Source organism: Canis lupus, chromosome 6 (genome assembly GCF_011100685.1).
Source record: "Canis lupus familiaris isolate Mischka breed German Shepherd chromosome 6, alternate assembly UU_Cfam_GSD_1.0, whole genome shotgun sequence".
NCBI lineage: Eukaryota > Metazoa > Chordata > Mammalia > Carnivora > Canidae > Canis > Canis lupus.
The window spans coordinates 38591979-38610583 of NC_049227.1; the positions used below are offsets into that span (position 1 = coordinate 38591979).

At 58.0% G+C, this 18605-nt stretch overlaps 3 protein-coding genes and 1 long non-coding RNA gene across 6 annotated transcripts; 3 read left to right on the top strand and 1 right to left on the bottom strand.

Annotated features, from left to right (window-relative positions):
• Window positions 1-4624: 4624 nt before the first annotated feature.
• Window positions 4625-6274, top strand: LOC119872340. Of its 2 annotated transcripts, XR_005360385.1 has the most exons (4): window positions 4625-4750; window positions 5523-5599; window positions 5693-5819; window positions 5974-6274. It is a non-coding gene; the product is annotated as an uncharacterized LOC119872340 (long non-coding RNA). The 2 variants fall into 2 exon arrangements; XR_005360384.1 differs by lacking the exon at window positions 4625-4750 and having other exon boundaries at window positions 4761-5599.
• A 632-nt stretch (window positions 6275-6906) lies between these two features.
• Window positions 6907-14145, top strand: BICDL2 (BICD family like cargo adaptor 2). Its single transcript, XM_038540629.1, has 10 exons — window positions 6907-7023; window positions 8147-8442; window positions 10857-11072; window positions 11205-11321; window positions 11398-11544; window positions 12364-12555; window positions 12656-12805; window positions 13188-13318; window positions 13462-13582; window positions 13680-14145. Exons 2-10 carry the CDS (start codon window positions 8161-8163, stop codon window positions 13839-13841), a joined length of 1518 nt encoding a protein of 505 aa, XP_038396557.1. The 5' UTR covers window positions 6907-7023; window positions 8147-8160; the 3' UTR covers window positions 13842-14145.
• A 35-nt stretch (window positions 14146-14180) lies between these two features.
• Window positions 14181-17169, bottom strand: THOC6 (THO complex 6). The gene is made up of 13 exons (XM_038540630.1): window positions 16831-17169; window positions 16155-16270; window positions 15982-16046; window positions 15788-15891; window positions 15666-15703; window positions 15527-15575; window positions 15346-15417; window positions 15153-15255; window positions 15016-15065; window positions 14860-14922; window positions 14652-14762; window positions 14434-14568; window positions 14181-14345 (listed from the first exon to the last, which is right to left on the bottom strand). Exons 1-13 carry the CDS (start codon window positions 16867-16869, stop codon window positions 14265-14267), a joined length of 1026 nt encoding a protein of 341 aa, XP_038396558.1. The 5' UTR covers window positions 16870-17169; the 3' UTR covers window positions 14181-14264.
• On the top strand, window positions 16870-18604 carry HCFC1R1 (host cell factor C1 regulator 1). Of its 2 annotated transcripts, XM_038540631.1 has the most exons (5): window positions 16870-17031; window positions 17271-17379; window positions 17679-17735; window positions 17853-17981; window positions 18219-18604. In XM_038540631.1, the coding sequence occupies exons 2-5, from the start codon at window positions 17285-17287 to the stop codon at window positions 18352-18354; spliced, it is 417 nt and encodes a 138-aa protein (XP_038396559.1). In that variant the 5' UTR covers window positions 16870-17031; window positions 17271-17284; the 3' UTR covers window positions 18355-18604. The 2 variants fall into 2 exon arrangements, with proteins under 2 accessions (XP_038396559.1, XP_038396560.1); XM_038540632.1 differs by lacking the exon at window positions 17679-17735.
• The last annotated feature ends 1 nt before the right edge of the window (window position 18605 follows it).

Consider the following 18605-nt stretch of genomic DNA (forward strand, 5'->3'; position numbering starts at 1 on the left):
CCCTAATTTATTTTTTTTATTTTTATTTATTTATGATAGTCACAGAGAGAGAGAGAGGCAGAGACATAGGCAGAGGGAGAAGCAGGCTCCATGCACCGGGAGCCCGACGTGGGATTCGATCCCAGGTCTCCAGGATCGCGCCCTGGGCCAAAGGCAGGCGCTAAACCGCTGTGCCACCCAGGGATCCTGGGTCCCTTGATTTAAATTTCCCTCTAGTGCCAGAGAGAGAGAGCGTGCACCAGGGCCTTGTTATCAGCTTGCCCAGATGTGGAGCACAAGGCAAGAGGGAGGCATGTGGCTTTAAGGCTGTCAACCACCAAACATCAAGAATGGAGTCAGATTCTTTATTACAGAGTGTAAATTAATACCTACACTTTGCAAACCAGTTTGGCCATATTTCATAAAGCTAAAGAGCATAACCTCTGTGGTAGATAAAAGACGGCTGCAAATTCTTTGTTACTCCTCCCATTGAGAGGTGGAATCAAACCCTCTCCCCTGCAGCCTGGATTGGCCCCAGTGACTTGATCAATAGAATGCCACAGAAGTGATGCTCCTTGAGGTTGAGATTCTCAACCTCCAAGGCCGAGTCTTAAGAAGCATTGCAGCATCTTCCCAAGCCCCTTGGATCCTTACGCTGGGGAAGCGGCTACCATGTAGAAGTCTGGGATAGCCATACTGTGAGCACATCCATGCAGGCCACAGGCAGGGGCCATGTGGTGAGGGAAATGCTGACTGGCTCTAGTTGATCCAGTGACCCAACCATCCAGCCCAGGTGCCAGATGTGGGAGCCAAGAAGACTTCTGATTATCCTGGCCCCAGCCACTATTTACATACAATTGCATAGGAGCCCAGCAGAAAGAATCCCCAGCAGAACCCTGGCCGCCCTAAAACCTGTGAAACAGAAAATCAAATAATTGTTTTAAGCCTTCTAAGTTATGGGATGGTTGTTACACAGCAGGGGAACAATGGAACACCTCCCCTCTACTGATTCCACTTCTGGTTGGGTAAGAGCATAAGAATCCCATTCATGTTTCCATGGAAGTCTGTGTACAACGATGTGCATTAGAACGTTGTTTAAACATTGAAAAAGTGCCAAAAGACTAAGTCCTTCACTGATAGAAAAGTAGAGAAATAAATTGGGCATAAACATTGGATGAAAAAAACCATACAGTTAGTAACAAACTACATCCAAATGCATCTTTGGGGATAAATCTTAGAAACATTCTGGAAAACAGCTGCCTGGAGTTTTTTTTTTTATTTTAGATGCTTTTATTCTTAAGTAATCTCTACACCCAACATGGGGCTCAACTTGACTCACAACCCCAAGATCAAGAGTCACACAGTCCATTGACTGAGCCAGCCAGGTGTCCCGTGGAGTCTTTAAAAAAAGAAAAATCAGGGCATTTTAAAAAAGATTTTATTTATTTATTCATGAGACACACACACACACAGAGAGAGAGAGAGAGAGGGAGACACAGGTAGAGAGAGAAGCAGGCTCCACTCAGGGAGCCCGATGTGGGACTCATGCCCTGGGCCAAAGGCAGGCGCTAAACTGCTGAGCCACCCAGGGACCCACCCATTTTTATTTTGGGGAAATTTCTTATTTAAAACAATCCTATCATTTTGGGGTGCCTAGGTGGCTCAGTCGGTTAAACATCTGCCTTCTGCTCAGGTTGTAATCCCAGCGTCCTGAGACTGAGCCCCACATAAGGCTCTCCCTCTGCTTCTGCCTCTGCCTTCTACTCCACTTGCTTGTGCTCTCTTTCTGTCAAATAAATAAATAAAATCTTAAAAAAAAAGAAAAGAAAAGAAAAGAAGAAAAATCAATGTCCTGAAAGACACATAAAAAAGTAAGTAGAGGGACGCCTGGGTGGCCCAGCAGTTTAGCGCCTGTCTTTGGCCCAGGGCCTGATCCTGGAGTCCCAGGATCTAGTTCCACATCAGGCTCCCTGCACGGACCCTGCTTCTCCCTCTGCCTGTGTCTCTGCCTCTCTCTGTGTGTGTCTCTCATGAATAAATAAATAGAAGCTTAGAAAAAAAAAAAAAAAGGTCAAGTAGACTCTTTTTACTTTTGTTTTTTAAGGAGGCTTTACACCCAACATGGGGCTCGAACCCATGACTATAAGACCAAGAGTTGCACACTCTATAAACTGAGCAAGCCAGGCGTCCCAACAAGCGGACTATTTTTTTGTTTTAAGTTTGTGTATTTATGGGACACCTGGGTGTCTCAGTGATTGAGGGTCTGCCTTTGGCTCAGGTCATGATCCCAGGGTCCTGGGATTGAGTACCACATCGGGTTCCCCACAGGGAGCCTGCTTCTCCCTCTGCCTGTGTCTCTGCTTCTTTCTCTGTGTCTCTCATGAATAAATGAATAAAATCTTTTTTAAAAAGTTTATCTATTTATTGAGAGAGAGAGAGAGGGAGAGAGAACAAGAATGCAAGCACAGTGACGGGCAGAAGGAGAAAGAGAGAAGCAGACTCCCCATTGAGTGTGGAGTCTGATTGCAGTTGGGGAGGTGGGGGCGGGAGCTCTATCTCATGATCCTGAGATTGTGACCTGAGCTGAAATCAAGTCAGGCGCTTAACTGATAGAGCTACCCAGGCACCCAATGGACTATTTCACAGTAAAGAAGACTGAAGAGAAATGACAGCTAAATATAGTATGTGGTCTTCGATTTCATCCTGGATCAATGAAAACATCATCTAAAAAGGGCATTAAAAAAAAAAAAAAAGGGCATTACTGGGAACATTAGAACATGGGCTGTGGGCAGCCCCGGTGGCGCAGCGGTTTAGCGCCGCCTGCAGCCCAGGGCATGATCCTGGAGACCCGGGATCAAGTCCCATGTTGGGCTCCCTGCATAGAGCCTGCTTCTCCCTCTGCCTGTCTCTGCCTCTCATTCTCTCTCTGTGTTTCTATGAATAAATAAAAATCTTTAAAAAAATTTTTAAAAACCATGGGCTGTATATTAGGTAGATTATTGTATGTATTTTATCACCGTTCAGTTTGTCACATGTGATAATGGTACATGATTACATAGAATATCTGTGCCCTCAGGAGATGACAGTTGAAGTAGCCAATTGGTTTAGAAAAATGTGTGCGGGTATGTGCCATGTAAGAGAGAGATAAAGCATATGTGGCAAAATGTTCACAATTGTGAGCCTACGTGGAGGTATTCTTTATATAATTCCCGCAATTTTTCTTTAGATTCGAAATTTGTCAAAACTATTGATTTCACTAATACATACAACATGGATGAATCTCAGAAACTAAGAGTTCTGCTAAGTCAAAGAAGCCAGGTGCAAAAGACCATGTACTATACATGATTCCATTTAGAGAGCATTCTGGAAAAGACAAAATGGTAGGGACAGTAAGCCGACCAGTGGTCGCCAGTTGCTAGGTATGGGAGAGAGGTTGACTGCAAAGGGTCATGGGGCTCTCTGGGATGAAGAAAGTGCTCCCTACTATGATTGTGGGAAGAGTTATACCATCACAGACATTTGTTAACTCATCAAATGAGGACACTAAACTTGGTGAATTTTATTCTATAAAAATTACTCCTGGGCCGCCTGGGTGGCTCAGCTGGTTGAGTGTCTGACTTTTGGTTTCAGCTCAGGTCATTCATGATCCTAGGGTCCTGAGATTGAGCTTGTGTTGGGCTCCTTGCCCAGCAGGGAATCTATTTGGGATTTTCTCTCCCTCTCCTGCTGTCCCTCCTTCCTGGACTTACATTTGTGTTCTCTTGAAAAAAAAAAAAAGAATTTATTCCTTGTAGTGGGTTGAATTGTGTTTCCAAACACAGATGTCCTAGTCCTAATTTCCACTCCCCGAGAATGTGCCGTTGTTTGGAAATAGAGGTTTTGCAGTTGAAAGTTAAAGATCTCAAGATGAGGGATCCCTGGGTGGCTCAGCAGTTGGGTGTCTGCCTTTGGCTCAGGGGTGATCCTGGAGTCCCAGGATCGAGTCCCACATCGGGCTCCCTGCTCCATGAGGAGCCTGCTTCTCTCTCTGTCTGTGTCTCTGCCTCTCTCTGTGTATCTCTCATGAATAACAAAATAAAATCTTAAAAAAAAAAAAAAACCAAAAACTCAAGATGAGACAATCGTGGGCTTTACATCAAGGGGTAGTGATAAGAGAAAGTAGAGAGAGATCTGAGACACAGAGACACAGAGACGACCCGGAGGGGGAGGCCAGGCCATGTGAGGAGGCAGGCAGAGATTGGAGTGCTGCTCTTCCTGGCCAAGGAACACCAAGGACCCCGGCAGCCACCGGAAGCTAGGAGAGGCATGGGACAGATTTCATCCTCAGAGCCTCTAGAAGGAACCAACCCTGCCCCCACTTTGATTTTGGACTTTTGGCCTCCAGAGCTGAGACAATAAATTGCTGTTGTTTCAGCCACCCGGTCTGTAGTACTTTGTCACAGCAGCCTTAGGAAAAAAATACCTACTTGAATGAAGCTGAATTTTTTTTGTGCGTTTTTCGTGATTTTTTTTTTTTTTGGATGGGAAGAAACTTGGAAACATCAGGTTAAGTGGAAAAAGTAAGCTGAGGAACAACGCATCCAGTGTGAAACATTTTATATAGAGGCTTAAAACACTCCAAACAATACAACTAATTGTTGGTGGACCTTGTCTCTGTGTAGAAGCCTGGAGGCGCCTGGGTCTGGACCTGGGCCATTCCCACAGGCTTGCCTGCGTGGCAGGGTCCTTCTGCCGGCCTGGATGCCAGCCTTGGCTGCCCCAGCTCTGTGAGGTCTGTGAGGGCCTCCCGAGGCCGGAGGTGCTGGAGCCAAGGCTTGGCATGGCAGTGGCCCAGCAGCTGGGGGGAAGGGTGCTAGGGTGGGCATGGGCCCAGAGGCTGCAGGAAGCTGGATGCTTGAGCGCGGGCCTGGAGACCTGTAAGGCTGGGTTATCTCCCCTGCCCTCACTGGACGTGTCCCAGCCCTCCTAGGGCCTCCCTGGGGCCACTCTGGCCCTTCTATACATTTCCTTCCTGGAATGAGCAGGGAGGCTGGGGGAAAGGGGGTAGGGAGCAGGCAGGGAGGCCAGGCCTCAGGTCCAGTCTGGGCAGCTGGGTCCAGAGGAGGCAGGGCGCTGATCCAAACGACCAAAGAGTGACTGGGGCTGCCAAGCGGGGCTGGGGCCTCCGGTGTGGACACAGGTAGATCTCTGGGTCTCCATGAGCTGGTGTCTGCTCTGCGAACCATCGGACCTCACAGGGTGGCTGTGAGGAGGAGCTACACCAGAGCACACGTGGTGAGTCACCTCCATGGGCCTGCTCTGGCCCTGCTGAGGGCCACCACCAGGACTCGAACCTTCCTTTAGCCCCACAACCCTATAAGCTAACAATTATTATCACCCCCATTTTACAGACTGGTAAAGTGAGGGCTGCAGAGGTTAATCAGCTAACTGACACAGGTGTGCGACCAGACTGGGATTCAGCCCAAAGCCAGGTGATGCCAGTGCGCACGAGCCAAGCTCCTTTGCTGTGTGTACTGCTTTATCGGTCTGTTTCTGGTTTATAGATCTATGCCCCACCCCCACCCCAGCTCCTGGGTGGCTTTGGAACCTGGGAGTAAGGCCTTGACCACTTCATCACCAGGTGAGTCCAGCCCCCTACCTGGCAGAAGGGGGGTCAGGGAATGTGTGCTAAGAATGGGTGTGGGTGGGACTCACGGTGATCCTTGCATTTCAGGGGGTCAGATGGTGGTACCAAGAGGAGATGGAGGCATCCCCAAAGTCCACCCGGCTGTCGTCGCAGGTGCTATGGGAAAACATGGTGGCCTACCTTGGCCCTGCAGCCCTCAGACCTCTTTGCAAAGGTAACTGGCACCCCTACTCTATGTTGGCAGGAAACCTTGTCCCAGCCCTCCCAGGACCCAGAAGTCCCAGCCCCTAAACCACACGTCCAATGAGTCCTTGCACCGTTTTTCCCCAGGTCGGGAGTTCCAACTCCCATCTTTCTTATTTCTCTAGGACCAGGCAGCAAGGCCCCCAGGCCCCCCAGACTCGGGAGTCCTGGTGCCAGCCAGGGGTGTATGGGAGCCAGCCAGTAAGTACTAGCTGACAAAAGCCATAGTACACATCTCTGCCCAACTTCATGTTCCATAAGGTCATGTCCGTAGCTTGAAGTCAGCCATGCAGGGAATCCTATACCTCGATATTGCCAAGTCAACAATCGGGGCTTTCTTTTTCCCCCTGAAAGCCTGCTATTAAAAACCAGCACACCACTGTTCCTTCCAGCCTTCCGTGTGCCCCGCCCACCAGGCCAGGAGGCCCCCCCCCCCCCCCCCCCCCCCCCCCCCCCCCCCGTACCAGCCCCAGGGAGCCCTGGGAGTCTAGAGACTCCCCACCAGCCACAAGGCCATGGCCGGGGCAGCCCCACACATGTCCCGGCTGCCGGCCCTGAATCCTCCAGTCCTCTGTCCTTGGACGGGAGCATGGAGTCCAGCCTCGAGTCCAGTTCAGAACCACACAGGCCAAGGCCTCAGCGAGGGAATCTGCATAAGAGCATGCACCCCAAAGTCACACTGCTGTGGTTCCCATTCAAGTTCTGCCCAGTGAGCCCCAGCAAGTTAGGGCACCCCCTAGCCTCGGCTTCCGCACCTGTAAAATGGGGATCATAGTTCCTGCTTCATTAGGATGTTGTAAAAGTAAAGTAGTTGTGTCTATAAAAGAGCTTCCTTAGCAGGGTGCTTAATATGTTCTATTCGTCCCTGTCGTTCTCATGCTGTCCGATTCCGCAGGGCAGTGGGGGGGAGGGGGCGAAGTCTGTGCCCCGCGCGGGGTTCGCACCCTGCAGGCGCTCAGTCCACGGGGCGTGGCTTCCGACCGCAGCAGGTCGGTGGGTGCGGGGGAGCCCGCGGGAGGCCGCAGGCCGCAGCCCGGCCATTCGGGCCGCCAGGGGGCGCCCCAGTCCCGCCCGCGGCACCGCCCCCTCACCTGCGCCGGCCCGGCACCTGGCACCGCCTCCGGAAGAGGGGATTGGGGACCGCGGGGACCTTGGAGGGAGCGCGGCGGCGGCGGGTGAGAGCCTGGGGGGCGCCCCGGGCTGGCAGGGTCGGGGCGCGGGCGCCGGGGCACGGGGAGGCCCGGCCTGACTCCTGGGCCCCGCCAGCGGGGGCGGCGGCGGGAAGGCGGTGGTCGCTGCGCTTCAGGCGCGGGGGGGCTGGGGGCTGGGGGCTGAGGGGTCGAGGAGCTGGAGGCCCAGATGCCTGGGTCGGGGTGCCCACCGGCAGCTCGGTGCCGGAGGCGGGGGACAGGGGTCGCCCCCGGGACTCCGGAGCGGGTGGGGTCCACAGGGGCCGCGTCAGGGAGACTCGGGGTCCCCGCTGGGCTGGGACTACCCGGACCACGGGTCCCGCGGGTAGGGCTGGGCTCGGACACCTGGAGAGGCGAGAGGAGGAGGGACAGGTGTGTGCGTGTGTGTAGGGAGTGGGGGGCTTCCAGAGGGCTGGAGGGGGGCCCTGCCCTGGAAGTCTGCTGTGTGGTCTCCCCCTGAGACCCTGGACCGCTGGGCCCTGAGCAGCCCCCGGAGAGTGCCACCAGGCTGCCGTCCTCCGGGGCGGGCCGGGAAGTAAACAGAAACCTGGAGTGGCCGGGCAGCACTCTGCTGGCACAACCTGTTACCTGGCCCTGCCCTGGGCCTGCCACCTGGGCCCCGGAAAACTGGGGCCAACACTCCAGAATGGGAGGACCGGTTCTGCCCACCTGCGTTCCCAAGGCCGGTATTCTTGGGAGGGGAAGGGGCTGCGCTCATCTGAGTCCTGAGTCCCTGAGAACTTGGTTTCTAGGAAGAGTTTCCCTGCTGCTAAGGAGCTGGGAGCCAGAACAGCTGAGGCGTGGGAAGTGGGGGGGCACTCTCAGCACGGTGACCTGAGGTCCTGGGGCACCGGGGCACAGTTACCTGGGGGCAGAGGATGTCTGCCAAAGGCAGCTCGTTTCCTTGTGCTCCCTGCCTCAGTTTACCCCGGGGACATTAACGGAGCTGGGTGGCCAAGATACAGATCATTAACCCTTCGTGGCCCAGGGAAGCCCTGGCTGCAGGACGGAGAGGGCCAGGTCTTGACCAGCAGGGGGCAGGTCCCCCTGGCTGCAGAGTAGAGTGTGCTGTAGCTACCTGTCCCCACTGACCCACCTGTGCCCACAGACGCTGCAGGTGCCATGAGCTCCCCCCAAGGACCAAGCTTCCTGTCGGGGCTGCTCTCAGGAGGTGCCTCCCCCAGTGGCAATGAGGGCTTCTTCCCCTTTGTGCTGGAAAGGAGGGACTCCTTCCTGGGAGGGGGCCCAGGGCCAGAGGAGCCTGAGGACCTGGCCCTACAGCTGCAGCAGAAGGAGAAGGATGTGCTGTTGGCCGCGGAGCTTGGCAAGATGCTTCTGGAGCGCAATGAGGAGCTACAGCGGCAGCTGGAGACACTGAGCACCCAGCACGCTGAGCGTGAGGAAGTGAGCTGGCTGCAGGGGCAGGGCCGGGCCGGGCGGGGGTGCGGGGAGCAGGCTGTGGACAGGGAGGAGGCTCCTGGCCGGTGGGCAGGGGGAGGACAGCCAGGCAGGGGGAGGACGGCCAGGCCGGGAATGCCTGCAACCACGTTCAGGACTGGACTGTCTTCCCGGGAGTATTCTCCGTGGTGTAGGACATGGGCTCTGAGGTCAAGTCCAGATGTGGGTTCAGACTCTGCCTGGCTGTGTGACCCTGGGCAAGCCACCGGCCTTCTGTGAATCCTGGGTCTGGCTCCTCAGCAGGATGGCAGAACCCCAGCCAGCAGTTACTGAACACCCGCCCTGCCTGGCTCTGGGTGAAGCCCTTTCCATGCATTACCTCCACCGCCTCTCACCTAATCCTGTGATGTAGGAAGAAATCCCCCCTCTGCCCAGGCTGTCCTCAGCCACAAAGTTATTCTGGGGGGTCACATCTGGCCCCCTAAACACCCCGGGCACCACTGATTCCAGCATCCAGGTAGCCCCAACCACTGTCCCGAGATGGGCCTGGGGAGCTTATGCCCCACACCCCCTCCCCAGGCCACCTAATGGGCATCTCAACATAAGCTGCAATCTTGATTCTCTGCCCCCATCACGTGTGGTCCTCATCCTGGCTTCCCACCTCAGGACCAGAGCCCGAGCAGCTCATGACCTCGCTTCTCCCGCGTGTGCAAGCGCTGTGGATCTTGCCTCTAAACTAGATTCTTTTTTTTTTTTTAATTTATTTATTCATGAGAGACACGGGGTGGGAGGCAGAGACACAGGGAGAAGCAGACTCCACACAGGGAGCCCGATGTGCAACTCGATCCCGGGTCTCCAGGATCACGCCCTGAGCTGAAGGCAGCACTAAACCCCTGAGCCACCCGGGCTGCCCCTAAACTAGATTCTTAATCCTCCCACTTCTCATGGTCTCTCCAGCTACCAAGCTAGCCGCAGCCAACATTGACCCAGCCCCGCAGCCGCCTCCATAATTGTCCCCCCCTTCCACTCTCTGCCCCCTGGAGCCCATTCTCCGTGCTCCATTCTAAGGCAGCCAGAAGGATCTCCAAAAATTGCAAATATGATCACTTCGGTCCTTGCCTAAAATCTCCCGGCAGCTCCCCATCACATTTACAATGACACTGAGACTCTTCATCAAGGCCTGACAGTCCCCAAGTGCGGCCTCGGCTGCTGCGCCACTGTCCTCCCACAGGACCTCTTTGCAGGGCCTTGAGTAACCTGCGTGTTTTCTCAGGATCTTTGCACTTGCCATTCCTCGGTGTAGTCCTCTTCTTTCCTGTGCTTTAGGTGTGAATTCGAACATTGCTTCTCTTTAAAGGACCCCAACCTACCCCTGTCCGTTTGCCTGTGACTCTCTAGACTCAGCTGCTGGAGGCAGGGAGCTTGGTGGTCTCACTGACTGCAGATAGCCAGACCCCACAACAGGAGGAGCTCAGGAAACACTGGGCGGGTGGCTACATGGCTGGAACCTGGAGACATTAGGGGAGTTGTCTAACCACAAAGCAGCAGCAGAGCGGGGTACCGTCCAGGACAATTGGATCCTGACCCTGGGGAGTCCAATCCTAGAGCTGTGTTGCTCCCCGATATTTGCTTAAGAGTTTGGCCACCTGGGTTGGAATCCCTGCCTCACTAATTTACTGTGTGTCCTTGGGCAGGGCCTTCAACCTCTCTGAGCCCCAGGCTCTTCATATATAAAATAAGCACATTAACGATTCTAACTGTGGTTGATTAAATGAAATGATACCAGGAAAACAGTAACAACTGGCCCAGCAGGAGCGCCTGCTAATAATTGCAGCAGCGATATGGTCAGTACCACCTTCCTGCTTTGAGAGTTTATGGGGGCAGGGGCCGAAGCTGCCCCCCCACTTGCCGCCTCCCCAAGCGGGGGACCTGGGTGTGCCAAGAGCGTCCCCCTGCTGGTTGGACAGGTTTTGGAGAGGGCATGCAGAGGCACGGAGCCCAGGCGGGGCTGGCCAGGGTTAATTAGAGGGAGCTGGCCAAGAGGCGCTGGGGGTGAGGGGCTGAGCAGAGGCTGAACCTCCAGAGCCCCTGGAGCATCGGTGTGCGAGGCCATGGGCCGGGGCTTCCATTCTGCCAGACTCAGACGCCAAAAACGGCGCCTGCGATCTCGGCTCCAGAAGCCCAGGCAGCAGCCAGAGGTGAGTGGGCATCGGGGAGCCCCGCTCCACTCCGGTCCCGGTCAGCTCCTCCTGACCTGGAAACCCACCTCCCCGAGACTCTGCCTTAGGCTCCCTGCCTGCTCCTCCAGCTGGCTTCCCTGCATGGCGTGTCTGCGTGTCTCGGCCCGCTCGGACGCCCTCTGGGTCCGCGTGCTTACTGCCTCACCTCCCTGTCCCTGACTCTGTGTTGCGGCCCCACAGCGGCTGCAGCAGGAGAACCATGAGCTCCGCCAGGGCCTGGCAGCCCGGGGAGCCGAGTGGGAGGCCAGAGCGGTGGAGCTGGAGGGGGACGTGGAGGCCCTGCGGGCCCAGCTCGGGGAGCAGCGTTCAGAGCAGCAGGACAGCGGGCGTGAGCGGGCACGGGCCCTCACTGAACTCAGCGAGCAGAACCTCCGGCTCAGCCAGCAGCTCGCCCAGGTGGGAGCATGCTGACCCCACATCCCCAGGCAGGACCAGGGCAGATGGCTGTGTCCCCGTGTGGGGGTGGGTGCACTGGGCTTGGTGGTAAGGCTTGGACCAGCGAGGCCTCCCCCGCCTTCCCCTCTACAGGCCTCCCAGACTGAGCAGGAACTTCAGAGGGAACTGGATGGCCTTCGGGGGCAGTGCCAGGCTCAGGTCCTGGCAGGAGCAGAGCTGAGGATGCGGCTGGAGAGTCTGCAAGGGGAGGTGAGTCCCAGCTGGGGCTGGGGGCCGTCTGGGGCTGGCCCAGCACTTCCCCTCCAGCCCTGAGGTCTTTCCCCAGAACCAGATGCTGCAGAGCCGCCGGCAGGACCTGGAGGCCCAGATCCGGGACCTGCGCGAGGAGGTGGAGAAGGGCCAGGGCAGGCTACAGGCAACCCATGAAGAGCTGCTGCTGCTGAGGCGCGAGAAGCGAGAGCATAGCCTGGAGGTGACCAGTGGGGCTGGGCGGGGTGGGTGCATCTGACCAGGGCATTGACCACTGCCTCAGGGCTTCCTGGGAGATGAGGCCAAGCTGGATCACTGGGAGCCCCAGAAGCTGGGCCAGGAGAGCCTGGGCATTAGCCAAAGGGCAAGTGGGAGCCTCAGAAGGGTATTGAGCAGGGGTGGTATGCTTTTAGAGGGCATCAGAGCCTGGCACTTGGGAGGCCAGGGCGGAGGCTGGGGCCAGAGATGACCGGGACTTGGACTAGGTCTGGGGCAGTGGAGATGAGCAAAAGGAAATGACAAGAGGCAGCATGGGCCGATGTTCGAGGTCTTTGTGGTCAAATAATATGGGCTCTTATCCCAACACCCCTTCTTACTATTGTGGGACGCCCAGCCTCAGTTTCCTTGTCTGCGAGATGGGATGGGAATGGTAGAGCGCCGCGGTGAGGGTGAGACACGAGTAGGGCGCTGGATGACCCATTAACGATTTGGGCCAACAGGTCGGGGGAAGGGGAGGGACTCTGCCAGGTGACCTGATGGGGCGGGGCTGGAGGGAGGGTGATGGGAAAATTTAAAGCGAGGGCACCTGTCCGCACCCTACTTTATAGATGAGGAAATTGGTATCCGCCAGGGGCAACTGCGCGCCCAAGGCCGCCGGCCGTCGGCCGTCCAGAGAGGAGCCAGCTGCTGGGGCGCCACGGCGCGCGGGCTGCCCGGCTCTCGGTGGCGCGCCGGCGCCCCCAGCAGGTCGAGGCGGGATGAGGCCGCCGGGCGCACGGGGCGGACTGCGCATGCTCCTGTCCGCCTGTCTGTCCCTCCGCAGCTGGAGCGCGCGCGCTGCGAGGCGGGGGAGGCGTTGAGAGCGCTGCGGGGGCTGCAGAGGCGCGTCTCGGAGCTGGAGGAGGAGTCGCGCCTTCGGGACGCCGACTTGTCGGGAGCCTCACTGCAGTCGGAGCTGGCTCACAGCCTCGACAGCGGCCAGGACCCGAAGGCTGACGCCCGCGGAGCTGCCCCGGTGAGCTGGCGCCCCCCGGCCCCCGTGCCCTGCAGACTCCGCCGCGCCCCCTTCGCGCAGGAGGTCCGACACCTCGCTGACCCATCCCTTTGGTCAACAGAACACTCCGTCCCCCGAGATCCAAGAAGCGTTCAGCCACCAGCCTTCGCCCCAAGAGGAGAGCTTGGAGCCTCCCAAGAAGCGAGCATCCCTGAGGCCAGGGGATATACTAGAGGAGAAGGAGGCCGAAGTGGCCGGGCTTCAGGATGAGGTGTGGGAGTGGGAGCATAGCGCTGGACGCGGAGCCCATTCCAACGCCAGTTTCTCTTGCCCATCTACACCTCTGAGCCTGCGCCCCTCTACCTGGATCTATCTTCATCCCAACAAACCTGTAGTCATGCTTCAAGAGCTGGCCGTACGCCACCTCTTCCAGGAAGACTTCCTGGACCACATTCCCCTCCTTGGTCCCACCTCCTAGTGCTTCCACCAGCATCCTTTCTGCAGACTTACACCACCCAACCGACCCTGCCCCACCTCACCCTGCGCCAGCCCGGGGGCTCAGCTTGGTCTCCAGCACAGGCTGCGGCTGCGGGGAGGGTCTGTGGGGCTGGCGGAGGGCCTGGCTGCCCCTCCTCACCTTTCCCTGCCCACAGGTCGCGCTGCAGCGGGCAGAGCTACAGTCTCTGCGGGAGGAGCTGCAAAGGCAGAAGGAGCTGCGGACGCATGGCGACCCCGACGAGGCCCTCAGCGGCGCCCTCTCGGACCGGGACGAAGCTGTGAACAAGTGAGCCTCTCCACCGTCCACCCCGGCCTCCGCACCCACCAGCGGCCCTCCGACCCTGTTTTCGGTGTTAGCCGCACCGCTCCCGTCCGGGTCCGGCAGCTCCCGCCACCCCCGGGCCCACTCTCTGCCCCTCTTGCCCGCAGGGCGCTGGAACTGTCCCTGGAGCTCGGCCGCGTCTCTCTGGAGCGGGACTCGCTCTCCCGGGAGCTGCTTCGCACTATCCGCCAGAAGGTGGCGCTGACGCAAGAGCTGGAGGCCTGGCAGGTGAGGGGCGGGGCCGGCGGGGGCGGGGCCGGGGCCGGCGTCTGGGAGGCGTGGCCGACACGTGGCCACGCGGACCGACTGAGCCGCCCGCCCGCAGGACGACATGCAGGTGGTGATCGGCCAGCAGCTGCGCTCCCAACGACAGAAGGAGCTAAGTGCGGCGGGAGCCGTCCCGCGCCGCGCCGCCCCGCGCTTCTCGCTGCGCCTGGGTCCTGGGCCCGCCGGCGGCTTCCTAAGCAACCTCTTCCGAAGGACCTGAAGGCCGGGCCATGGGGGCCGCCGGTGCCTTCTGGCTTCCTTTCCTCTAATGGTCCTGAGCGTCTTCCAGAGGGGCCTGGTGCCCTCCCCACCCCGGGAAGCTGGGCAAAGGCTCGTTGGGAGCAGGGACCAGCTTTGGGGGCCAAGGGCCCCAGGTAGGTGGCGGGGCAGGTGAGGCAGAGCTGAGTTTTGAATCTCTATAGGTCTATATTTTCTAAGGGCCTGGCGCGCTGCAGGGCAGGGATGAGGGTGGGTATTTATGTATCAAGATCAAACAGAGTAATATATAAAAATCATGACACCAACTCAGCCTCCATTCTTGAGAAGAACATGCATGGAACAATAGCCTAAAAATTTACTTATTTAATAAAATAAAAAAAAGCAATCTAAATCCCTGGGATGATGGAAGGGGTGTTGCCAGAGGTCAGAAGGACAGGGAGAAGGCGCGGTAGCCGAGATTGGTGAAAACATCCACTCGGGAGCTGTTACCTGCGGCTGTCAGGACCTGGAAGCAGGAGGGCAGTGGCTGGCATGTCCACACACACGTGCCCTACCCCCCCCCATGGACCCCCACAGCCCCTTGCAGGACCCACCTTGCACTCGGGTGCTGCTGGCTGCTGGTTGAGACTAAGGCTAAGCAGCCCTGGGGAGGAGCCAGGCACCTGCGCCTTGAGCTCCCCACTCAGCTGCCACTGGTTGACACAGCGGCCCTGGCCAGCTGACAGAATCTGGAGGGCAGGGAGGGAGTCGGGAGTCAGGATTGGAGAGGGATACTGGGCAAAGGTGGCAGAAGCAAGACAGAGGGCCTCACCAGGTCCTGGTAGAAGGTAACATGTTTCTGTGGCACCCGTATGGGGAAAATAGTCGTGGGTGTGGAGGATCGGAGGTGCCAGAGGGTGAGCGCTGGGCCTCCTCCGCAGACCTGGGCAGAAAGGTGGGGGGCCCCAACCACTGTGAGCATAGTCCCTCAGTTGGCAGGGCCCGGAGTGGTCACCCATTCTGCACCTTGCCCCGCTTACCATCCAGTCTGAGTCAGTTGCCAAACAGCTGATCCAACGCCCATTGTGTGGCCTCGAGCACTCCTAGGGGTGAGGAGGAGAAGAGAGGAGGAGATGAAGACACAGGGGATGCCCAGGGCGGTGAAAGGGAGGACGGGGCCTGGTACGTGCCCTCACCTCATGCTTATATACCTCGATGGTCTGGACTTCCTTGGCTGTGCGGAGGTCTGTGCGGGAAGAACCATGAGAAGCATCCTGCTCACCCCAGTCTCCGTTGCCATGTTTCCCTCCAACCGGACACTACGCTAACCTACCCCAAAGTCGCACAGCTCCATCCTCTCCACCTGACAGCACCTCGGGACTCCGCTCCCGCAGCGCCAGGCAGTGGACATAGTCTGTGTGGCCCCGGAGGGCCCGCTGCAAGAGGAAGCCCAGTGTCAGGAGATCCAGGAAGAATGACCCTACGACCATCCAGCCCTGACCACCCCAGCTCCATGGCCTTCTCACTGTGAAGGTCCCAGTCTCAAGGTCCATTGTATGCAACTGACAGTCTCCCCCTGCCAGGATGAGAGAATTCTCCTGCAGAAGAGGGAAGGGTGGAATCGCAAGTCAGCATCAAATCAGGACAGGGAGAGGAAAAAGGCTTTAAGTTTGGGCAGGGCAGAGCCCCGGTACAAAGGGCTCAGACCTTGGGGACGAGAAGCAAAGCATTGATCTCAGGCACTTCTAGGCTGGTCCTGGGAGAGAGAAAACGAGGTGAGCTCTGGTGAGGCAGTCCCTTCACCCCCAAGTACCTTCTACCCATTACCCACATGGCTCTCACTCACCTGTATGGGGGCTGACGCCGCCACAGCTCCTTACAACCCTTGGTGGAGGGAAATGCTACATGAGGTCAGAGGCTCTCTGGGACCAGGCACCCCAGCCCATCCCCCAATTCCACACTCCTTACCTTCTTGAGGATCTCTGCCCAAAGCCAGGCCTTCACTTCCCCATCCCCAGCACTGAGCAGATGTCGATCTGTGGAGACCATGCTGTAGACCGGTCCATCATGGGCTAGATGGAAATGAAGACCCTGAGTGACCCTGTCCTGCTGCCCTCCCCTACCTGGGGGTTCTCTAAGCCAGACACAATGGCAGCACCCACCTTGGAATGTCACCACTGGCTTCTTACTTTCTTCTTTGGCCTCAGAACTCAGAGCAGCAGACAAGCTGAAGGAATAGGGGAGGGGAGCCTGAGAGTCAGAAGCCGAGGGCGCCAGTCCCAGAGAGTACAAGTGCTAGAACTACTACTGTGTGGTGAAGCAGGGGTGAGGGTACCTGAAGATGGCTATCTGCCCGTAATTGTTGCCAGCTGCCAGGAACTTCCCGCAGGGGGAGACACTCTGGGAAAAAATGGTCATGTGGAGCCGCTGCAGAGCCTGAAACACTTCCATCTGTGGGGAGAGACTGGATGAGGGCCACGTGGGATATCTAGGACTGGAGATTCTGACTCCCTCCTGCCTGCTCGGCTCTCCCACAGCCCAGATCTCACAGCCGGCCTTTGAGGTGCCCCACCAAGTGGGTGCCTGCCCGTATGGCCCAGGGGTTGGTCCAAGAACAGGGTGAGGAAGTGGGCAGGTGAGGCAAGACTTCTACCAGGACCCTGGCAAGAGCCCAGGCTGGCCCCCAAGGTTCAAGGTCATATGGAGCTCCCAGGGGACTTGGTCACAAGTGTCAGAGCTACTGCACCTAAAGCTTCGCAGACAACTGTCTCATACAAAGCGCTTAACACATGGCTCCGTTTCCCCAGAACAGAGAAACATACTGACTTCTAATCCCTACCCTCCCACTTTCATATTAGGTCCCTAAGATCCTACTGGGTTACCCTCCCGCTCCCGGGTCAGAGTCCGAGTCCCGCGCAAAACAGGGCTCAGGGCACAACTCCCTGCCTGCCCCTAACGAGCCGGGCATGGACTACAAACCCAGAAGGCGCCGCTCACCACGCCCGCCTCACCTGACCCAGAGGTACCGCGTGTGGCACAGCGCGCTCCATCTCGAGAACTACAAATCCCAGAGTGCTCAGCGCGACGTAGCTTCACGAGTCCGAACGTGCCCGCGAGCGGTTCCCCTTCTCGGCGCCACACGGCCCCAACACCGCCAGCCTGTCCGGCGCGAAGGCAACCGCCGAGTACTCCCCAGAGCCTCAGGAGCCCAGGTGACCGCCGCGAAAATTCCCAACACTAAGTGGGGCCCCACCACAGCCCCGCTACGCCAGATTCCCCTCCCCCACCCACCAACCCGAGCCGAGCCGATCCGCCTTCCAGCCGCGCGTCGCTCGTCTTCCGCGCCTGCGCGGAAGCTCGCCGTTGCGCGCGCCAAAACCCACGCCCCGCGCGCTGGACCACGCCCTCTGAGGCTCCGCCCTGTCCCCCGGATCCCACCCTCTGTTCGCAGGACCCCGAACCCAAATGATTCTGCAGCAACCCCTGGAACGAGGCCCCCCGGGCCGGGCCCAGCGAGACCCACGGGCCGCGTCGGGGACGCCCCGAGCCCAGGACGTGAGGTGTGTGTAGGGGCACCGGGTGGGCCTGGCTCAGGGACCCAGGAGCTTTGGCAGGGGGCTCAGGGCTGGTCTGCGAGATGACAGGCGGTGGGGCAAGTCGGCAAGGCTTGGGCATAAGCCGAGACTGGGCTGAGAGTTCCAAGGCAGGCTGCTGGCAGGCCTGGGAGAGGGAGGTGACTAGGTGTCAACTGAGACGAATGGCCTGGGGGCTTCTCGGCTTAGAACTGCAGGCACTGGAGAGCAGATCCTGGGGATGGGGCCAAGAGGGTGGGGTGCACCTGGATTTCTTTTCTTCCCAGCTCCCCTCTCCGAGGAGCTGTGCCCATGAGCACCAAGCGGCGCCTGGAGGAGGAGCAGTGAGTTTGGGGGCAGGGAGGGACTCCCAACAAGACCTCTGTCACCTTAGGTCCCCATCAGACTGTCACCCATGTGAATATCCCAGCCTGCCTGTCTTCCTTCCTGTCTCTCCCCAGGGAGCCCTTGCGCAAACAGTTTCTTTCTGAAGAGAACATGGCCACCCACTTCTCTCGACTCAGCCTGCACAATGACCACCCTTACTGCAGCCCCCCCATGGTATTCCCCCCATCTCTGCCCCCACTCAGGTAGGCACCATCCACTGACCACCGCCTGGGCCTTCTGGAGGATCACACCCGATCTTTGGAGCTAATGTCTAGGCCCTGCCTCATCCTGCTATTTTTAGCTTCTAGCCAACCTCTGTTGTTTCCCCTCTTGGCTCCTTGGAAGGTGCTGGCAGCCCAAAAGCTCTTAGGGACCTGGACCTGGTGGGAGGTGGCTCTTCCAGGCCAGCCTCAGCCCCATGCTGTTACTTCCTTTAACAGGAGCCCGTGCTCTGAGCTGCTTCTCTGGCGCTACCCTGGGAACCTGATCCCTGAGGCCCTCCGGCTGCTGAGGCTAGGGGACTCCCCTACCCCTCACTACCCTGCAACCCAAACTGGGGAGATGATGGAGCTCTGAGTGCTGGTGGACAGAAATACTGCCCACCCTCCCTCCCCACAACAGAGAAGACCAGCATTCCCACTAAGGGATCAGCTGTTCCGTATATTCTCCAGACCAGGCCTCTGGGCCCCAGGACCTACCCTCAACAGAGGAGGACACTGAATCCCACAGAGCCCTGGGGTGGGAGGGGCAGAAGGGACAGGAGCATGAGAAGGGGAGCACTCCCCCCCCCCCCTAGAAACTGAATAAAGATTGCTGAGCAAATAAAG

Coding starts and splice junctions, on each gene's coding strand:
- BICDL2 (XM_038540629.1), top strand. CDS start 8,161: ATGAGCTCCCCCCAAGGACCAAGCTTCCTGTCGGGGCTGCTCTCAGGA. Junction 11,322..11,397: donor TGGAGAGTCTGCAAGGGGAG/GTGAGTCCCAGC, acceptor GTCTTTCCCCAG/AACCAGATGCTGCAGAGCCG. Junction 12,806..13,187: donor TGGCCGGGCTTCAGGATGAG/GTGTGGGAGTGG, acceptor CCCTGCCCACAG/GTCGCGCTGCAGCGGGCAGA.
- THOC6 (XM_038540630.1), bottom strand. CDS start 16,869: ATGGAGCGCGCTGTGCCACACGCGGTACCTCTGGGTCAG. Junction 15,704..15,787: donor GGGCAGAGATCCTCAAGAAG/GTAAGGAGTGTG, acceptor CCCTCCACCAAG/GGTTGTAAGGAGCTGTGGCG. Junction 15,256..15,345: donor TTGAGACTGGGACCTTCACA/GTGAGAAGGCCA, acceptor TTCCTCTTGCAG/CGGGCCCTCCGGGGCCACAC.
- HCFC1R1 (XM_038540631.1), top strand. CDS start 17,285: ATGATTCTGCAGCAACCCCTGGAACGAGGCCCCCCGGGCCGGGCCCAG. Junction 17,380..17,678: donor CCCCGAGCCCAGGACGTGAG/GTGTGTGTAGGG, acceptor TTTTCTTCCCAG/CTCCCCTCTCCGAGGAGCTG. Junction 17,736..17,852: donor CGGCGCCTGGAGGAGGAGCA/GTGAGTTTGGGG, acceptor GTCTCTCCCCAG/GGAGCCCTTGCGCAAACAGT.